A 23,179-nucleotide genomic window follows, 5' to 3' on the forward strand; every position below is an offset into this window, starting at 1 on the left:
AGAGGAGATAAACGAGAAACAACAGTTTTGGAGTATATAATTTTTATGATCATTTTCAGAAAGTTCAGCAAGAGGAGATTAAGGAGTAACACCAGTTTTGAAGTATATCATTTTTATGACAATTTTCAGCTAGTTCAGCAAGATGAGATTAAGGAGCCAACACCAGTTTTGGATTCTATCCTTTTTATGATAATTTTCAGCTAGTTCAGCAAGAGAAGATTAAGGAGTAACACCAGTTTTGAAGTATATCATATTTATGATAATTTTAAGCTAATTCAGCAAGAGGAGATTAAGGAGTAACAACAGTTTTGTAGTTTATCATTTTTATGATTATTTTCATAGATTTCAGCTCTTTGAGCTGAATTATCAACAACAGATTTTTTTTCTATACAATTTAGTATCATATTAAGATAGTTAAGCAATAGGATATTAAGGAGTACTAAAAGTATTGGAGTATATAATTTTTATGATAATTTTAATATAGATAAGAAATAGCAGATTATGGAGCAACACCAGTTTTGGAGTACATCATTTTTATGATATTTTTCATCTAGTTCAGCAATAGGAGATTAAGGAGCAACACCAGTTTTGAAGTATACAGTTTTCAGCTAGTTCAGCAAGAGGAGATAAAAGACCAACACAAGATTTAAAGTATATAATTATAATGATAATTTTAAGATAGTTCAGCAAGAGGAGATTAAGGAGTAACCCCAGTTTTGTAGTATATCATTTTTATGATAATTTTCAGCTAGTTCAGCAAGAGGAGATTAACGAGTAACACCAGTTTTGGAGTATATAATTTTTATGATAATTTTCAGCTAGTTCAGCAAGAGGAGATTAACGAGCAACACCAGTTTATGATTATATAACTTTTATGACAAATTTAAGATAGTTCATCACGAGGATTTTAAGTATTGTAACCAGTGTTGAATGTCCTAATATTTATGACCAATTTAAGCTATAAAATCTATATGTTTGGTTCTAGCGCCACATGTATGTAAGAACATCATTTTATGACAATATAAAGATAGTTATGAACTAGGATTGTAAGGAGCGACCCAAGTGTTGAAGTACATCACTTTTATGACCTTTTTCAGCTAGTTCAGCAAGAGTAGATTAAGGAGAAACAACAGTTTTGGATTATATCATATTTAGTATCATTTTCTGATAGTACAACAATATGAGATGATGGATAAACAACAGATTTGAAGTATATAATTTTCATGAACATTTTCAGATAGTTAAGCACGAGGAGATTAAGGAGCAATAACAGTTTTGAAGTACATAATATTTATGATCATTTTAATATAGTTCAGCAAAAGGAGATTAAGGAGTAACCCCAGTTTTGAAGTATATCATTTTTATGATAATTTTCAGCTAGTTCAGCAAGAGGAGATTAAGGAGTAACACCAGTTTTGAAGTATATCATTTTTGATTATTGTATTCAGCTAGTTTCAGTCCTGCAGCTTAAGAGACGAATGATGACATCAAAAGGGCCTGACCTTTGATGAACTTTGATCAACAGGAGGGACTGCATCTTACAGTGTCTTTAACACCCAACAGTCCTATTGTGTCTCTAAAAGAGGACAGGAAAACTTAAGAACTAAATACATTTTTTCTGGGTTTTAATCAACAAACAATGGAGTAATACCAATATCAATTAAAATTAATTTCTAGTATTAATAAAATCTATTAAGTAGAATTACTACTGACGACGACGTATACCAACTTAGTGATTTCACAGAAAAAAATTAGTTGTATTAAATTTTGAAATGGGTAAAATGGCAGCTCATATGAGAAGCAAACTAAGAGCAAAACAAATAGTTACTATAAAACTCAATACACATTTTGGCCTTTTGGCCAAGAAACTACATTAAAACTTATTTTAAATACACAATTTTAAAGGCCTTTTTGGCCTTTACACTTTGGTCTTCAAGATTAAATGACTTAATTTAGGTTTACTCTAAACCTTGACCTTACTCTTAGGTATAATATCTGCTTGCTTTAAGCTACATTTCTTCATTCAAACTGTGTTGTATACTGATCATAGATTGCGTAGCGCAGTATCGATCTTTCGATTCTCTGCCTTAGGCCGGGAGGGAATACATGGTTGGGGGGCAAATCATACGTGTCTTCCCGACTCGAGGTAATTTCTTCATGCAAGGTAATTTTTATTCCCTATAACTTTTGCTTTTTAAGTGAGTCAGTTCTCAAGTTTAGATCTACTACTACTACTACTACTACTAGCAGCTCACCGCAGCACCAAGCCGCCTGAGGCCAACACAGCTACGCACACTCCTCCTCCACCCCGATCTATTCAAAGCCTCCCTTTTTACACCCACCCACGAAGTTCCCATTTGCTATAAATTTTTCTTTATGACGTCCTTCCACACCAGACGAGGACGACCTGCTTTCCGTTTAGCCCTAGACGGTTGGCCGAAAAGAACAATCTTTGGCAATCTGTCATCCCTCATCCGCACAACGTGCCCTAGCCATCTCAATCTTTCTTTCATTATAGCCCTAGAGAGCGGTATTGAACCCCATTTTTCGTATAGCCTATTGTTTGAAATACCGTCAGTCAGCCGGGTACCCAGAACAATTCTTAAGCAATTTCTCTGGAAAACATCGAGCAAATCTTCATCCGCTTGTCCGAGCGTCCATGCTTCAGAGCCATATTTGACCACTGCCATCCCTGTAGCTTCTAATATTCTAATCTTGGTTTGCAGACTTATCTTCCTATTTTTCAAACTTTTTTTAACTGTGAAAAAACACGCTGAGCCTTGGCTGTTCTACTTTTAACAGCTTCACTGCTCCCACCCTCTTTACCAATAATACTACCAAGATGAGTGAAGCTGCCCACCTGATCAATCTTTCCGTTACCCAACGTCACATTTTCATCTTCGCTTATTCCTAGCCTTAGTGACTTGGTCTTTTTAACATTAATTTTTAAACCTATTCTAGCACCCTGAACTCGCAAAACCTCGAAAACTTCATTCATTTTGCTCACACTTTCATCTAGGATGCTTAAATCATCAGCATAATCTAAGTCTAGGAGACTTTTTCCTCCCCATTTGATTCCCTGGTCTCCCATTGCCTTTCCTGTGCTCCTTAATACAAAGTCCATCAAAATAATCCATATAAAGGGGGAAAGAACACAACCCTGCTTAACTCCTGATTTAATACAAAACCAGCTGTTAACCTCATTTCCTACCTTAACCGCAGCAGTGTTATTCTCGCACATAGCACTAATCACTTTAATGTATTTATCTGGTATACCATACAAGGATAAAACCTTTACTAAAGCTCTTCTATCAACAGAATTGAACGCTTGCTCATAATCTATAAAACTGAGGACCAAAGGTGTTTGAAAAATCAGGCAATTCTCAATTATTAGCCTAAGAGTGAAAAATTGATCGACGCATCCTCTACCTTTTCTAAAACCGCACTGTTCTTCTCTTAAAACTTTGTCTACGGCATCTCAGAGTTTAAAAAGTATCATATTACTAAATAATTTACTACCTACAGAGACCAGACTAATGCCTCGATAAGTTTAGATCTGCTTTTCACTTATTTTAAACTTATTTTTTGTTTTTGTTTGTTTTAACTGAATGACACTCGAGGAACACAAACAAGTTCAATTTCTTTTAGAATTTAATAACTGAAGAAAGATAGTACATCGGTTCAGCACGTTGGTCCAGTCAATCCAATTGATCTGGCACGAAAATCAGACAGAAAAAAACGTTCAACTTTTACCATTTTTAGTCACTTGTCCCCTAATCCTATGGACGGAATAGGATCCAATATTTATCAAATGTTGAGCTATAATAACACTGTTTTTACTTTCTACTTCTGTTTTTATTTTTATTTTCCACTTTTTCTGATCTTTTCCCACACTTCTCACTTACATTTGAAAAATTGATTAAGCAAAAAGGAAAAAAAGGACATTACCTCAAGGGGCAAATAAGTGTAGTTTTGCTCCTGTACAACTTTCAAACAAGGAAGGTGAGGATATCTCAGTTTCATATTGTGTTTGTCTAAAAAATATTTGACAACAGTGCATTCAACTATTTGCCCATCTTCAAGTTGCAACGCGAAACACTGCATCCGAGCTGGCCTCCTAGTAACATTACAAACGCGGTAGTTCCGCCTTTGTCCACAGTGGATACTTTCAATTTTTAATCCTTTGATTTCATTTGCGAATTTGACACGTTGAGAATCAGGTAGCCGTTCACGTTGTTCGTTAATATCACGAATGTCCAAAACTTCGCACATAAATTCAATGACGGGTTATGATTTGCACAAAGCACTGGCTTGTACTGAAAGATGGGAATAAAGTATAATACAAAACGAGGGTGGATATCCATTAAAATAATGAGAATAATGTTAAATATTTAGCATTAACCTCTACGAAAAATAATAAGAAAGAAAAAGCTGGTTTTAATTTTAATAAAGCAGTGAAACAAAATTAAATAAAAACAAATCAACATTTTAACAAGAAAATATTCCGAATATTTCGGCCCTACGTCTGGGAGCCTTTCTCAACGGGAAAAAAACGAAAAAAAATGTTTTTAAAAAATAGCACACATAAATAAACGACAACTAAATACACGAAGATAAATAGAATATATAAGAAACAACTCACATCATAAACAAACTTAGTTGTCGTTTTTTTATGTGTGTTATTTTTCAAAAACATGTCTTTTTTTATTTTTTAATATGCAAACAAAATTTGCACAATAATTTTACTTTTATTTGGTTAAATGGTTTCCTCGAAAGTTGTTTAATTTTATTTACGAACGTTTTTATTAGTAATAAATATACGTAACTTACGAATTAACTTACGTAACGAACTTCTATATTAATATATTTTAAATACGTATATTAGTGGGTTCACCCCTTAGTCAATAGCTCTCTCTTTACGCTGAAGTTCAAATTTTTTTTCGATTCTTTAAAAATGACCCCTTAATCACAAAGGCCGTTAATTATAATAAATAGCTCTTATGAAAGTACTAAAAAATCTTTGGCATAAATAGTAAGGTATTGACTAGGGGGCGAACCCAGATCATGGACGTAATAATTTCTGTTCGTTTTAAGTTTTGATGTTGCTCCTTACTTTCAGTATAAGAACTTCTTGTTTTTTTATATTTAATTTCTGATCGTTTTTTCCTTTCCATGGAGGAAGTTTTCATGGGGGAAGGGACATTGCTATGAAGGGGGCGCCAGATTTTCTAGTATTATTTAATCCTCCCACGTAACCCCCAACCCACCCCCACTACCAGAAAAAATCCCTCCTGGAAACGTCTGTATGCTTCCCAATAACCAATACTATATGTAAACACTGGGTAAAGTTCATAACTTTAAGCCCTTCCCCTGGGGACTGTGGGGGATTAAGCCATCCTAAAAGACATAGCTGTTATATTTTCGACCATGCTGAACTAAATGGCTATCTCAAAATTTTGGTTGGATGACTTTGGGAAAAAATGAGCGTGGGAGGGGGCCTAGTTGCCCTCCCTTTTTTGGTCACTTAAAAAGGGCACTGGAACTTTTAATTTCCGTTCGAATGAGCCCTCGTGCGATATTCCAGGACCACTGGGTCGATACGATCTCCCCTGGAAAAAAAATCAAATAAACAAGCATCCGTGATCTTTCCCCTGGCAAAAAATACAAAATTCCACATTTTTGCAGATAGGACTAGAAAAATTCACGGTAGGATTCTTTGTGATGTCGAAGTTGTGGTGAAATTTTCATTAAGCTTCGATATCTTTTAGGGGGTGTGCCCCCTTTTTTGAAAATCAGGCAAATTTTCTCAGAAGCTTAACTTTTGATGGGTAGAACAAAACTTGATGAAACTTATATATTTGAAATCAGCATAAAAATCTGATTCTTTTGATGTATCTATTGGCTTCAAAATTTCGTTTTTTAGAGTTTCGGTTACTACTGAGCCGGATCGCTCCTTACTTACAGTTCGTTACCACGAACTGTTTGAAAGATAAGTATTTTTTTTTGTATGTCTTTTTACTCTTTTTCATCTCCTATCAATTCCAGTCAATTTCCTTTACTTCACTGATTTTTTTACAACTAATCTGTTCTAATTTATCTATTACTGTTGTTAGCAAAATCCTAACGAGTCTGATCTTTTACAACTCCTTGATGATAAAAAACATTTAATATTATTCCCATACACCCCCACAACTTTACGATTTAACATCCCTTATAATTATATTAATCTGTCAAGCCAATAGCAATTCCTTAATATTTTATCCTATACATGTCAAGCGAATGATAAGAAGGGAATTTAATCAAAATGCATGGAACCCCTCACCTCTAAAAAGAACTCTAAAAAGAACTAGTCACTAGTAACGAACAATGAGGACTTTTTGCAATACGATCAATTATTGTATGTTTTTACATGCGAATTACTAGGTCCTAAAATATTTAACGCTGGACTGACCGTATATTAAACAGTAAGCTTCAGAACAAATGATTCGATGTCATTCGAATAAAGCCATCTTTACCCTCGAAATATAATATAGCCATCTTTTCGAGAGATAAAAGAAGCTAAAGACGGCTAGGCCAAATTTTACAGATGGTAGTTTGTACTTTATGGCTAGTCCCCGCCATAAGTGCCATCAAGTGCAGGCTGTCCCCGAATGGTGTGAGAGGAGGCACCATTCGGGGACAGGCTGCACCTAGATTAAACTATTTTGAAAGAGGATTTATAGGAAACTAGGACTTCGCGACAGGGGTAAAGAATGAAGCTAAGGATTGATTGAGATGGAGGAAGAGCGAGTGCAGCTGTGTTGGTCTGAGGGGGCAGTGGTATTGCAGAGCTGATAGTGGTAGCAGTAAAATATTTGAAGCTTTAGATATGTATTCAAACCATCTTAGAAATACTCCGTTAAATTTAATAGAAACAAATAATTTTCTTATTCTAAAAGAGCTATTGCCAAAAATTAGTACAAAACACTCAAATATTCTTTTATGGCTTAAAACCTCACAAACTTGATGCATCGTCAGGCTCTTTTATTCTCTCAAATTCCACTAGCCTACTGCTCTGGTGGCTTAACAGCTCTTCATTTTATAATTGATTTGTTTTACAAGAATCTATTTTATTTGTTTTATTTTATCTATACATTTCATTTTACTGCAACGAGGCCTTTATTATCAAGTATCAACACACACATAAACACAAAAAAAAATGCTTTAATGATCTTAGTTACATTTTGCAAAGCCAATCAGGTTAATCTATTATCTGTCTCATTTCAGAGGACACTTATTTGAACTTTAAGAATATTCAAATAGCTCTTCATTTCTTAAGTTTCAGGGGAAACACTTGGGGGACAGTTTAATGCAGTTCTCTTTTTTTCCCAAAGAATACGGTCTCGGCAGTTGGGTGACCATCAAGTATCTATGTCGATATAAGACTCATTACCAATTAAATTACTTACAAATTACTCAACTAAATCAACTTCCTATTCAGAAACAGTAAATAAGAATTGAATGAAATGTACATAAGAACGTTATTTAAGTAGTACCAAAAAAAAGGAAAAAAAAGGTTTCCCTTGGATCAATCTTAAACCTATTCATACTTGAAAACTGATATTCATACTTTTAATATTTTGTTTTGGTCCTTTCAAAACAAAGACAGCCTAATGTTTTTTGGCAGCCTAACGTTTTCGTCAGTGTTACCACGTCGAACCATGAAAATAAATTAGCAATGCTTTCCATCCATAGAAATTAAAACAGTAAAAGTTTGTTGATTCTTAAAGTTAAGCATAGTTTTTCGGTTCTTAAGCTGTTTCTGTCATATGTTTTTAGTTTATTTTTTCTGATCTTTTTTTACCAACGTTTCATTTTTTAAATTTGACACCCGCTATTACCAAAAACCCATAACAATACATTTTTCATCAAAAAACAAAATCCCGATTTATCCTACTATAACCATTTTAGACAGACGTATTTAATTGTCATTGTGATAAATAAAAGTTCAAATAGGGATAAAATCCTTTTAATAGACAGTGATAAATTTCACAAAAAATACTAGATATTTTGGTCACATATGCAGTGACCGTCATCAGTAGTAATACTAAACTAAAACAATTACAAACAATAATTTATATATAAAATAAAATAAACTAAATATTGTTTAATCATTTTATTCTTTCCAAAGCAAAAACGGAAGCGAGTCTCCTTGACCTTCCTGGATCCGGTTCGTTAGCATGAATTGAACTAAAACTTGGACAGAGGTTAACCGTATTGGGTGAATTGAACTTCATTCTATCTAACTTTAATAAATTATCGTAAATAGAGTTCAAACCAAATTCACCCGTGTCTCTATTTAAAGCCATATTCATAAATATAATTTTCTTAATTTCAAGAGTTTCGCGAAAATTTTGCTTTAAACCCCGGTCCCTAGAAATCAAAGAAATATTAACGAAAAAAATAAAATGGTCTGGAAAATCTAAAATATGTTCCGAAAGGGCTGAAGTGAAATCTTCAGGCTTAGAATATTGCTTCAAAGCCGATGAAATAGGCTTTAGAGTCTTTATGCTGTATTAATCTCATTTACAAATTCTGGTTAGTACGTCTCACATATGAGCTTCCGCAAGTACATGGCATCGGATAGATCCCACTTTGTTGCTCCAATGAAGTTAGATCCTTCCCAGAATTAAATAAAAAAAACAAGTTTTTTTTAACTGAAAGTAAGGAACGACGTTAAAACTTAAGACGAACAGAAATTATTTCGTATATGAAAGGGGCTGTCCCCTCCTCAACGCCTCGCTCATTACGCTAAAGTTTGACTTTATCACAACTCTATTTTTTTAAAAAATAAAAAACTTTAGCGTAAAGAGCGAGGCGTTGAGGAGGGGACAGCCCCTTTCATATACGAAATAATTTCTGTTCGTCTTAAGTTTGAATGTCGTTCCTTGTTTTCAGTTAAAAAAAAACTTGTTTTTTTTATTTAATTTTTGGACGTTTTTGAATTAATGCAGGTTTTGATTTTGGCTCACCGTACATGAATAATTACAACAACATTTTCACAGTAATTTTACTTTTTTTTGGTTAAATGGCTCTCTCGAAACTTTTTTAATTTTATTTGCGAACGTTTTTATTAGTAATAAATATACGTAACTTACGAATTAACTTACGTAACGAACTTCCATATTCATATATTTTTTATACGTATATTAGGGGGTTCGCCCCCTAGTCAATACCTTGCTCATTAAGCTAAAGTTCGAATTTTGTTCTAATTCTTTAAAAATGACCCCGTAATCACAAAGGCCTTTAATTAGAATAAATAGATCTTACGAAAGTACTAAAAAACTATTTGGCTTAAAGAGCGAGGTATTGACTAGGGGTGAACCGAATCATATACGTAATATTTTCTATTCGTTTTAAGTTTTGACGTTGCTGCTTACTTTCAGTTGAAGAACTTGTTTTTTTTTTTATTTAATTTCTTATCTTTTTTTTTAAATAATGCTGGGAAATCCGGCGCCCCCTTTCATAGCAATGTCCCTTCCCCCATGAAAACTTACTTTATGGAAAGATCCTCCCACATAAAATATGTGGCCCTCCCCCCGGGGACTTCGGGGGATTAAGTCATCCTAAAAGACATAGTTAACATATTTTCGACCCTGCTGAACAAAATGGCTATCTCAAAATTTTGATCGGGTAACTTTGGGAAAAAAATGTGCGTGGGAGGGGGCCTAGTTGCCCTCCATATTTTTGGTCACTTAAAAAGGGCACTAGAACTTTTAACTTCCGCTCGACCTAGTGCTCTTGCGGGTATTTTAGAACCAATGTGTCGATATGATCACCCTAGTGAAAAAAAACAACAACAAATAAACACGCATCCGTAATCTTTCTTCTGGCAAAAAATGCAAAATTCCACATTTATTCAGATAGGAGCTTGAAACGTCTATAGTAGGGTTTTCTGATACGCTGGATATGATGGCGTGATTTTCATTAAGGTTTTATAACTTTTAGGGGGTCTTTCCCGCTTTTTTCAAAAATCAGCCAAATTTTCTCAGGCCCTTAACTTTTGATGAGTAGGATTAAACTTGATGAAACTTATATATTTGAAATCAACATTAAAATCTGATTCTTTTGATGTATCTATTGGTATCAAAATCCCGTTTTCTAGAGTTTAGGTTACCATTGAGCCGGGTCGCTCCTTACTTACAGTTCGTTACCACGAACTGGTTGATTTAGAAAACTACCCAATGTATTACTACTCTTTAAAGCTACCTTTTACCTGCGTCGTAATCGTCATTGTGCTTGGTATATTAATATATTATTTTAGTTCATTTTTTTATTACTCAATTCAGTCACCTATTTGGTTTTCATGCAAAAAAAAGGGTTTTCAGTAGCTTGTATCTTTTTTTGTCGTTTTTCACTTTAATTATAGGAAACCGTCCAAGATTTACCCTTTCAATCCAAGCACAAGCATATATTAAAAAGCAAATCAGGTTAATCTATTCTTTGACTCATTTCCGAGGACATTTATTTGAACTTAGCAATATTCAAAAAGCTCTTCACTTCTTATCCGTGAGAGGAAACGAGTTGGGGGGCAGTTTAATGTAGTTTTCCTTTTTGTCACCAAAGAATATAGCCTCAGTTGTTGGGTGACAACAAAGTGGCCATGACGATATAAGACTCAATTAGCTGTATTTACCAATTCAATTATTTACCAATTACTCATCTAAATCAACTTCCTATTCAGAAGCAATAAATAACCAAGACTAATAAGAATTGACTTGATGTGTACATAATACCATTATTAACAAAGAGATAAAAACAAAAATAAAAAAATATTTCCTTTGGATCCATCTTGTGCCTTCATACTTGAAAGTTCTTTCAAAACTATGAAGTTTTTATGACAGCCCCATATTTCCGTCAGTTGTATCACGTCAAACTATGAAAATAAATCAGCGATGTTATTCATCTATACAAATTAAAACACTGATAACATACCAATTTCTGAAGTCAAGTACACCTTCTTAGTTTTTAAGCTGTTTGTGCCATATATGTTAACTTATTTTGTTGCTGATTTTAACCAACGTTTTTTATCTTTTTTTTTTTAATTTGACACCCGCTGTTACCAAAAAATCCTAACTACAGGTTTTCAATTAAAAATCAAATCCCGATTTATCTAACTTTAACCAATTCAAACAGACAGATTCAATTGTCATTGTACTTGGTACATTAATATATCATTTTAATTGTTTAAATCAAATCCCGATTTATCTAACTTTAACCAATTCAAACAGACAGATTCAATTGTCATTGTACTTGGTACATTAATATATCATTTTAATTGTTTGAATCAAATCCCGATTTATCTAACTTTAACCAATTCAAACAGACAGATTCAATTGTCATTGTACTTGGTACATTAATATATCATTTTAATTGTTTAAATCAAATCCCGATTTATCTAACTTTAACCAATTCAAACAGACAGATTCAATTGTCATTGTACTTGGTACATTAATATATCATTTTAATTGTTTAAATCAAATCCCGATTTATCTAACTTTAACCAATTCAAACAGACAGATTCAATTGTCATTGTACTTGGTACATTAATATATCATTTTAATTGTTTAAATCAAATCCCGATTTATCTAACTTTAACCAATTCAAACAGACAGATTCAATTGTCATTGTACTTGGTACATTAATATATCATTTTAATTGTTTAAATCAAATCCCGATTTATCTAACTTTAACCAATTCAAACAGACAGATTCAATTGTCATTGTACTTGGTACATTAATATATAATTTTAGTGCATCTTTATTTTTTATTACTCAATTCGGTCACCTATTTTGTTTCCATGCAAAAAAAAATAGGGGCTTCTCAGTGTATTTTCTGTGTCGTTTTTTTTTGCTTTAATTATATGAAAACATACAAGATACCATTTAAATCCAAGCACAACGATTTGTTGTGAAAGGTTACGACAATCGTAGCAAATAGTATTTTGTTACAGCAATTTAATTAGGAAAATTTTAATCGAAAATTAATATTCACTTTTTTCCCTGAAATAATTGAAACAGCCAATTGAATTGTCCATGTGATTCAAATTTATTGTTAACAGTTAGATATTAGAAACAATGTAATCCAAGAATAATTCAAGTAGCCGCCTATTGTAGTAATAGTCAAGCCTATTTACAAAAAAAAGTCTAAAAGGCGATTAAAATTGAGTACAATAATACAATTTGCTAAAAAAAAACTGACATACTATGCAAGTTTATTAGCTCACCTGATGCTTGTAATCCACTTGTAGATGGCTCTGAAGCAGAGGATACAGTGAGGCATGCTTGTGGATCTTTATTGCTGTTTAACACATCTTTACTTACTATATGGGTCTCTTTCGTCAAATGCAAACACTCTTGCGTCACCTTTAAAAAGAAAATTTCAAAGGGCAGTCCTTTTCAGAGGATGGAATAGGCTAGAGCCCAGAAATAATTTAATTTTAGGATACGTAACATACGATTCAAAGAGTACGAGAAATTGATATGAGAGGAGTAGCACTTAGAAGTATCAATGACTTAAGAAGCAAAAAATTTCTGCCTCCTGAACCCATGCCTAAAATTCACAATTATCTAAGATTTGTATTTTGATTGTTTCAAGACTATGAAGTTTTAGGATACTGCCACATTTTTGTCAGTGTTGGCACGTTGAAGTGTTCAAACAAACAAGCAAAATTAATCAATTAAATTTGAAAACACCATCCGTCTGTAAAATTTCAAATATTAACTAGTTAATTTAAAAGACAATTGCACCTTCAAAGGAAAGATATAGTTGCATCTTTTCTTTGAAGGTGTAGTTGTCTTTTAAACCAACTAGTTAATATTTGAAATTTTACAGACGGATGGCGTTTTCAAATTTAACTGATTAGTTTTACTTGTTTGTTAGATATATAGAACTTCCAATTTCCAATCAAATGAGCCTCTTCCAAAGTTTATACAGCCACCTGTTCCATAAAAACAAAATATACAACCCTTACAACCTTATAACTTACAACCCTTGACCTTGATCTAAAGTTTTCAATCAAATGTATTTGGGAAAAAGAGGAAAATAGGGGGGGTGCTGTTGCCCTCTGACAATTGTTGCTCTTAAAATGAGGAACTAGAACTTTCAATTTGCAATCAAATGAGCTTCCTCCAAAATTTATACTACTATTCCCATCTATAAGACCTTATATGTCCCCAGGGAATAACTTACAATACTTGCCCCCGGCTCTTGGGGCATGGTGCTATATGTTTTCAGATTATTTTTGGCTGATTTTTCACACATTCCTCTTTTTTTAAACTTGGCTTTGATCAGAGGCACAGCGTTGCCTATAATAGGCTCAGATAAGGCTCAGATGTTTTATTGTTTATAATTCTTTTTTCAGATGCACTTCATATGGAAGAGGTGGTCGTATAAACTTCGGAGGGGACTTATTTAATTGTAAATCAGAAGCTCTAGTCCCATTTTTAAGAGTAAAAAATGATCGGAGGGCAACTAGACCCCCCCCCCCATGCCTTTTCCACAGAATACATCTATTAAAAATTTAAGATAGCCATTTTGTTAAAAAATAGACCAAAGATCAGATAAAAAAAATTAAGGGGTCACCCCCCAGAGCATGGGGGCAAGTTTTGTAAGTAATTCCCTGGCGATAAATATGGTTTTATTGAAGTGGTGATCGTACAAACTTCGGAGGGGGCTCATTCCATTGAAGCCCCTGAAGTTCAAGTGCCCTTTTTAAGAGTCAAAAGTGATTGGAGGGCAACTAGTCCCCCCTCCAGGCCTGTTTTCTCCAAATGTATCCTATAAAAAGTTTTAGATAGCCATTTTGTTAAAATACTTCAAAGATGAGATAACAAAAACTCGGGGGTCGATAAAACTACCCAGAGCCCGGGGGCAAGTGTTGTGAGTTATACCCCGGGGCATATAAGGTTTTAATGTAAGGGATAGTCGTATAAACTTCTGAGGGGACTCATTTGATTGGAAACTGAAATTCTAGTTCCTTTTTTAAGATTCAAAAGCGAACGGAGGACATCTACCAACTTCCTCCTCCACGCCTTCTTTTCCCGAAATGCATCTGATCAAAATTTTGAGATAGTCATTTGTTAGAAACAGTCCAGAGGTCAGATAACAAAAACTTCGGGGTCAACATAACCCCCCAGAGCCCGGGTAAGGGCTGTACTCATACTCCAGGGGTATATAAGGTTTTTATGGAATATGTGGTCGTATAAACTTCAGAGGGGGGCTCAAGTGATTAGAAATTAAGAGTTCTAGTTTCCTTTTTAAGAGTCAAAAGTGGTCGGATGGCAAATAGCCCCCCTCCCACCCTCTTTTCCCCAAATGCATCCAATCGAATTTCTGAGATAGTCACTTTGTTTAAAATAGACCAAAGATCATATAACAAAGCTCTGAGGTTTACACTACCCCCCAGAATCCAGGGACAAGTGTTGTAAGTTATGCCCCGGGGGCATATAAGGCTTTTATAGAAGGGATGGTCACATAAACTCCGCAGTTCACCTGGGGCTAATTTGATTAGAAACTGAAAGTTCTAGTTCCATTTTAAGAGCCAAAAGTGCTATATCCATTTTATAGAGTATAAAGTTATGGAAGGAAAACTCGCACCCCCCCCCCCCCCCGCCTTTTTTCCCCAAATGAATTCGGTAAGTATTTTGAGATCACCATTTTGTTCAAAATAGTCCATGTATCATATAACGACGCCTTTGGGGTTGACACAGCACCGCAAATCCTGGAATCAAGGGTTGTAAGTTGTTCCTCGGGGGCTTATAAGGTTTTATGGAAGGGAATAGTCGTATAAACTTTGCAGGAGGTTCATTTGATTGGAAATTGAAATTTCCGTTCGCCATTTTAAGAACCAAAGTGATCAGGGGGCAACAGCCCTTCCACATGTCCTTTTTTCTCCAAATGCATCCGATTGAAAATTTTAGATAGCCATTGTGTTCAATTTAGTCCAAAGATTATATATAACAATGACCTGGGGCATATTTGGTTTTTATAGAAAAGATGGCCACATAAACTTTGGAGGAGGCTCATTTGATTGGAAATTGGAAGTTCTATATCCCTTTTAAATAGTAGAAAGTAATTGGAGGGCAAATAGCTCCCCCAAGCTCTCTTTTCCCTAAATGCACTCGATCTACCTTTTGAGATAACCATTTTCTTTAAAATAGTCCATAGATAATATAACAATGTCTTCCGGATTGACACAACCCCCAGAGCCCGGTAAAAGGGTAGTAAGCTATGTCTCAGGATCATATCTGGTTTTCATGGAAGTGGTGGTCGTGTAAGCTTTGGAGGAAGCTTGTTTGATTGAAATTGAAAGCTGTCGTTCCAATTTAAGAATCAAAAGCGATCAGAGGGCAACTCACCCCCCTCCCCTGTTAGGGCCTCTTTTCCTTAAATGTATCGGATCGAAATTTTTATATTGCTATTTTGTTCAAAATAGTCCAAAGGACAAATACCTATAGTTCCAGGGTTTACCCCCCCCCCTCCAGCCCTCGGGGAAGGGGTTATAAATAATACAAGTTACCCATCGTTAACATATAAAGTTTTTATGGAAGGCATGGTCATGTAAACTTTGGAGGAGGCTCATTCTATAAGATATCGAAATTTCTTTTGCCCTTGTTACGAGTCAAAAGTGATCAGAGGGTAACTATCCCCCCCCCTCTCACACTTTTCCCCCAAATGCATCCGATTTAAATTTTGGAATGGCAATTTTCTGGAAAATTAGACAAAATTCAAATAACTATAACTTAGGGGCTGAAAAATTCCCCACAGCCCCAGGGGCAAGGTTTGTTACTTTTGCAAATTGCTCATTGCTAACATATAATGGTTTTCGAAAGGGGTGGTCGTATCAACTTTTGAGGGGGCTCATTCGATTGGGAATTGAAACTTCTATTTCTTGTGTCAAGAGTCAAAAATGATCAAAAGGCATCCAGCCCCCCTTCACCCACTTTTCCCTAAAGGTATCCGGTCAAAATTTTGAGATACCCAATTTGTTCAAAATAGCCCAAAGGTCAAATATCTATACTCCCGAGGTTGAACCGCCCTCCCAGCCTCTGGGGAAAGGGTTGTGAGTCATGCAAGTTGCTTATTGTTATTTTGATACCTCGTTTACTTTGATACTTGGATTTACTGATGTACGGGGCAAGGGCTGTAAGTTATGCAAGTTGCTTATTATTGCTTTGATACTTTTTTTACTCTGATGCTGTCTTTAATTTGATGCTTTGCTACTTGGATATTGTCACTTGGTACTAGTTTTGATACTTTGATGAAACTTTGATAATGAAAGAAAAAATTGATTTTGAAATTGAGAATTTTGAAAAACGTGAAACTTTGGCAATAAAAAAAAAAGAACAGAAATTAATTGAAATTAACTTTCCATAACAGAAATTTTTCAAACAAAATTAAAGGCCATATTAAGCTCAAGATCAGCAAAAATAAAAATCTATAACAATTAAAACTTAAAACGACCAAAAATTACTATTAAAGAATAAATGAAACCCAAAATGAACAGAAATTAAATAAACAATCATAACAAACAAATATACAACAGGTACCATATAGATGAATAAATAAATCTTAAAAAGAGTAAAACCCAAATTGCATGTACAAATTAAGCTTAAAACGAACAAAAAATATTTTACCATAAAAGAATAAATAAAGCCCAAAATGAACAAAAATTAAATAAACAATCATAGCAAACAAACATACAACTGGTACTAATATAAATGAATGAATAAATGTTAAAACGGGTAAAACTTAAATTGAATATGCAAATCAAGCTGAAAACGAACAAAGATTACTACAAACAAGAGTTTGGCTAGTGTCCCCTTCCCTAACTGTAAAATTATAAAGCCTATTGCATCATTGGCACTTTACTGAAAACTATATGTGTCTTGAACAGTCTGGAAAGAACTAAAAATTAAACTGGATGTTTGATATATAATTATATATATATAAATAAATGTTGTAAGAAGTACAAAAGAAAACATTTACAACATAATTGGGTGTCAGTAAAGCACCAATGACGCAATAGGCTTTATGCTTTTACCGTTAGTGAAGGAGGCAGTAGCCAAACTCTTGTCTGTAGTGATTTTGTTCGTCTTAAGCTTGATTTACATATTTAATTTAAGTTTTACTCGTTTTATGATTTATTTATTAATTCATTAGTACACGTTGTGTTGTTTTGCTAGGATTGTTTATTTATTTTTTTGTTCGTTTTGATTTTCATTTATTCTTTAATAGTAAAAAAATAGTCCGTTTTAAGGTTGATTTGCACGTTCAATTCAACTTTTACTCGTTTTAAGATTTATTTATTCATTTACATGGTAACTGTCGTATGTCTGTTTGCTAGAATTGTTTAAATAAAAGTTCAAATAGGGATAAAATCCTTTTAATAGACAGTGATAATGATAGTAGTGATAGAAATTCACAAAAAATACCAGATATTTCGGTCACATGTACAGTGACTGTTATCAGTAGTAAAACTAAAATAAAACAATTTAAAAAAAAAGTTTATATACTAAATCAAATAACGCTACATCTTGTTTAAATCTCTAAGTCTTTTCAAAGCAAAGGCGGCAGCTATTCCCTTTGACCTTCTTGGATTCGGCTCATTAGCGTTCAATGGTATAACATTTGGACAAAGGTCAACTACATTGGGTGAATTGAACTTTACTCTGTCAGATTTTAATAAATTATCATAGATAGAGTTCGGCCCATATTCACCTGTATCCCAATTAAAAGCAATATTCTTTAATGAGATTTTCTTTCTTTTAAGAGTTTCACGAATAATTTGCTTTAAATCCCGATCCGTAGAAATTCATGAGAGTTTCTTGAAAGAAATAAAAAGGTCTGGAAAGTTGAAAATATGTTCCGAAAGAACTGAAGTAAAATCTTCAGACTTAGAACCTTGCTTTAGAGCCGAAGAAATAGAATCTTTGTGTTGTAATAATCTCATTTCCAAACCCTGGTTAGTACGTCCCACATATGAGCTTCCACAAGTACATGGGATCTGAGAAACCCCACTTTGTTGCCCCAATGAAGTTAGATCCTTCCCAGAATTTAGAAAACTAACCAGAGTATTATTACTCTTTAAAGCTACCCTAAGACCATTGCTTTGTAAAATTCTTTCAAGTTTTTCACTTAGCCCGGGTACATATGGTAAGGAACAAAAAACATCCTTCTCCCGGGTTGTCTCCAAGACTTCCTTAGAAATCTCTAGAAACCTTTTCTTCTTTTGAAAAAGTCTGGTTAATTAACCATTCTGGATACATGTTGCTTATTAGTATTTTCCTTGTTGAGGAGGAGACAACTCCTCCTCAACAAATTTTGGAGAGCAAATACTAAAGATCCGATCCGTTAAAGAAATGATCAAACCAATTTTTACTTGGCGAGCGTGACCGGAACTATAAGACAAAAATCTATCGTTATTTGTCGGTTTTCTGTAAATTTTAAAATCCAGACTATTTTGATTTTTCAAAAGAAGAACATCTAGGAAAGGAAGTTTTCCATTCTCTTCCAATTCAACAGTAAACTTTAAATCCTCTCCCAAAAAATTAAGATGTTCCAAAAATCCCTTTAATTCCTCGTCCCCATAATTCCATACTGAAATAATGTCATCCATATACCAGCCCCAGAAAACATGTTTTAAGAAATATGAATCTAACGCAAATTGTTTCAATATTCTCCAGAAAAATATTAGCTAATAAAGGGGATAAAGGGGCCCCCATAGGTAAACCATTTATTTGTTCGAAATACTCCCCTCTAAATTGAAAACAATAAGAGAACTTATTGCACAACCTTACAAAATACATAATTACAGAAACTTCCAAGTCTGTTTTGCCACTAATCAAATCCAAATTTCTTAACAGCTTTCCTTCTAAAAGAGTTTCGGCTGCTTCTACATTAATATTTGTGTACATTGATACAATGTCGAAGCTTGAAAGCAAAGAATTCGAAGAAATTTCTACTTTTTTCAGTTTTTCAACCAAATTCGAAGAATTCTTAGTATACGAAATTTGTGTAGACAAAAGTGGTTTACAGATTGACACCAACCATTTGCTCAAAACACTTGTTGGTGACCTTGTATTTGACACAATTTGTCGTAATGGTAGGTTAGGCTTATGAATTTTGGGAAGTCCATTTAATTTAGGGCACAAGGAACTGCGTGGCAGGCATTTGTAATAGAGTTGAGGCGTAATTTTTCCTTCATCCTTTAAGCAGTTCAGTTCGTTATTAAACTTATTTGTAAAAGAGTCTGTTGGATTATAGAATAGCTTCTTGTTTGTTTTTTCGTCATTTAGTAAACTTCTTAATTTTGATCCTTATCCCTCAGTATTCATCACAACTAAAGTGTTACCTTCGTCTGCTTTTGTAATAGTAATTTAACTATTCTTTTTTAATCTTTTGGGACTCCTTAAGTCTTTGAAGATTGTACTAGAAAGTTCCGGTTTGAACACAAATTAGATAGGTTTTTCATAACAGAAGCTCTTACTAGAAAAATATATGTTATTAGCCTTATGGTTTTATGCAAAGATATTTCTATTGAAGAGATAATATCCTCCAGGGGGCCATTATCTGGTTTAAGACAAAATTTCGCACCCTTTTCAAGCACAGATTGTTCTTATATCGTTAAAGTTCTTGATGAAAAATTAACCACACCTGCTCTAAGAATTGACGAAGGTATTACCGCATTATTTTTTGATAATTTCAAAAACTTTTTTTTAGCAGTCTTTCTCTGGAAAGGCGAAAATCATGATTACAATGATTTTTTCCTGCTTGTTGAATAAAAAAAAAGTCACTTACACTAACCTTTTTTGATATAAGATTTTCCAGAGAAATTATTATTTTAGATTATTAGAATTATTTTAGATTTTTATTTCTGGTGATATTTAAGTCTAATATCGCCTTTAATTTTCTTTGAAAAACCTCTTTTTCTGATTTTTTTTTTAAATTAATTGCAAGCTGTACACGGAGGTCTTCTTCATCAAAAATCGAACTGTCAATTTTACCAAAATTTAAATATACACTTTCTTGTGTAAGTTATCAGTTAATCAGCTCAAGCGGTTCAATTTCACTTTCACTGTATTTGATACTTTTAAACAATATACCTGGTATTTTAAACATTAAACCATATGTTCATTTCCAAAAACAACAAAATTTTCAAAGAAAAAAAAACTACCTTTTTAAGCTGTTCAGTGTCAAATGTTTTAAGCTTGTTTTTTTGGCTAATTTTTTACTAGCAAACTCTTTTCTAATTTGGCACCCAACACGACCAAAAACAGTAAATCACACACGGAGGCCTTTTTCAATAAAATTGAACCACTGGTTTTCCCCCAATTGTTTAATATATATATTCTTGTGTCAGTTTTCACTTAACCATAGGTTCAACAGGAGTCACTGACGCCACTTACGGTGCAGCATTACCCAGTAAAATGAAACACCCAAAAAAGTATGAACATAGTATGGAGATATAAAAACTTTTCGCTTTTTTGTTGGGGGGGGGGGGTCCGGAGTAGCTAAAGCGTTCATTAACAAAAATAAATTTAATTGTGCATAAATAGAAGAATTACACCACACTCTATTTAACGCCCCCCCCCCCTATTCAGCCCCTCAAGAACTAACGTCATGACAGTGCAATCAGGTTTATTTGACTTCCTTCTCCACTAAAAACCCTCTAATCTTCATTCATTCCTCCAAACCTATGGGTCAGAGCTACCTGCATCTTTTCTATGAAACGCAAGAAATATCTAACCAACGAAGAATTTACCTTTGCTAATTTTGATGAAGGTTCTTCTAATGATACTTGATCGTAGTCGGCATAAGCAAGGCGTTTTTTGTTGCTGAGTTGCAAGAATCTGATTGCAGATTCTACAGCAGTTTGTGGCGATTTTACAGCAGTTTGTGGCAGTTTGTGGCCGTGTGTGGCGTCCTGAACTCCTGCCTAAAAACGAATATGATTTGATAAAAAGAATATACACGAGTCCAAAACTAGACATTTATATGTAAAAATTAATTATACTGCACAACTTTTTTCTTTAGTTAAGCGCTCTCTAGTACAAATACACCATGGGCTTAGCAGTGTCAGGCACGTAAAATCCGTCAAACGTCGACAGTCATAACATCGATACGTCATAACATCTAAAAAATTTTTTGATAACAAAAATCCATCAGAACTACTAACCGTCAGAGCGTCGACAGTCATAAAATCGACATGTCATAACATTTAATTTTTTTTAGATGTTATGACGTGTCGATGTTATGACTGTCGACGTTCTGACTGGTAGCGATTGTGACTGTCGATGAACTAATGTGTCGATGTTATGACTGTCGACATTCTGACGGCTCGCGCGCCCCCCCCCCACCTAGCGTAGTCTAAAGTAGTGTAATTTACTTAATTAACCCAAGTTTGCGTTAAATAAACTTGCTCCTAACGCAAGTTTATCGGATCAACCTATTTTGCGCCCCCTAAAAAAATTTTTTATCGGATCAACCTATTTTACGCCCCCCCCCTAAAGAAAATCCTGGATCCGCCCCTGCAATGAACCTCACTGCTTTTTTTTTGCTGAATCTGCACTCGATTAAAATTACACGTAAAATTACTAGCCCAAATCATACATTCATAATTTATATACGGCGCAATCAAAGAGTAATATAAAAGAACTAAAATATGAGAAGGTAAAAAATGTTGAAAGCGTCTTAAAATACCAAGGCCACGCGCTACCTTACACACAACCACATCAGCGTGGTTGTGCCTTCAAACTCACTCAACCCCTGCAGAGCTCTGTTTGCTTACTGGACCAATTCTTCAAGAGTCTTCACTGCCACAACAAGTGCTGTAACGTCGGTGAAAGATGTCACAGACGCACCAGGAATGTAGAACCGTATACTATCGACATACACTAAATACAACAGGAGTCCTAAAACAGAACCCTGAGGGACTCCACATGAAACAGGACAAAAATCAAGAAAACTACTCTCCTAGATTTACCCTCACTGACCTACCATTTAAATACGAACTAAACCAATACAAACATCTCCCTTTTACACCTAAATCTCTAAATCTATTCAACAGAATACTGAAATCAACGATATCAAGCGATTTTTTAAAATCTACAAAAATACTAATTCACCCTTTTCTAAAGCTAAATTAACTTTTTCTAAAAGATGCTGTACAGCATGCGAAGTCGAAAGGCCCTTTCAGAATCCGAAGTGACCATCATACAATGCATGCAGGCTCGTGATGCGATCATAAAGTCTTCCATGGATAACCTTTTCATAAACTTTCAAAAACACTGGCAAAATAGAAATAGGCCTCCAATTCGATATATCCATTTGAGTGCCCCCTTTGTAGAGAGGGAAAATCTCTGCTGTTTTCAATAATTTAGGAAAAACTCCCTTCTCCATTGATAAATTTATTAGGTGCACTAGCATAGGAAGAATGTACACCAGAATTGATCGAATAGTCTTCAGGTTAACGCCATCCAACCCAGCACTGTTGGATCCAATCGAGCTGATGATCTTTGTTAATTCAGCTGAATCACAGGGACGAAATTTCTTTTCCATTCCCACGCCCCGCTCACCAGCAAACGACTTGTCGTTCACAAGAGCTTGGGAATTTCTAATTTCCGCTTGTATCTTCGTTCTAATATTGGTAAGATAATCACCAAACTTGTCACATAACTCTTGTCTATCCTCTACAACCACTCCTTCGATTTCAGTTCGAGGGTCTTGAGTTATCCGAGGCCAGCTAACCAGTTATCCGAGGCCCGGATCAAGTTCAAGTTCTGCTTTATCTTCCTAAAAAAGTATCTAGTAATGCTGTTTCTTTTTTTCCTTTTCAGTGAGTCCGTATTATCCAAATCTGTTTAAAATGAGCCTTATCTTCCTCCTTTTAAGATCTCAGATTTTCTTGAAACGCACTGTCCCGCAGTTCAAATAAGTTCACTAGCTGTTCATCAGCCCATGATTTTCTCGGCATAAAAGTTATTTATTTAGACAAACAAAAAAATAATTCCAGTTATTTATACAGTAAAAAAAAAAAAAAAAAAACAGGAACAAAAACGTTGCATATGTGAACGAAATATCTGGACTTTTGTACCTGTTTGTTTTACTGTCTAAATAAATGGAATTATCCAAATTTGAA

At 34.3% G+C, this 23,179-nt stretch overlaps 1 protein-coding gene across 1 annotated transcript in view; it reads right to left on the reverse strand.

Annotated features, from left to right (window-relative positions):
* Positions 1–12,402, reverse strand: part of LOC148942927 (protein argonaute-2-like) — a 205,234-nt gene extending 192,832 nt beyond the window's left edge. The window contains exons 1-2 of the mRNA XM_089102272.1: positions 12,266–12,402; positions 3,949–4,316 (exon numbers count right to left, since the gene is read on the reverse strand). Coding sequence (XP_088958398.1) covers positions 3,949–4,272 — 324 coding nt within the window. The 5' untranslated portion in view covers positions 4,273–4,316; positions 12,266–12,402. The remainder of the gene's footprint in view (positions 1–3,948; positions 4,317–12,265) is intronic.
* Positions 12,403–23,179: the final 10,777 nt, after the last annotated feature.

This window comes from Artemia sp. Qi Xiang Cuo, chromosome 16 (genome assembly GCF_049724085.1).
Source record: "Artemia sp. Qi Xiang Cuo chromosome 16, ASM4972408v1, whole genome shotgun sequence".
Taxonomy (NCBI): Eukaryota; Metazoa; Arthropoda; class Branchiopoda; order Anostraca; family Artemiidae; genus Artemia; species Artemia sp. Qi Xiang Cuo.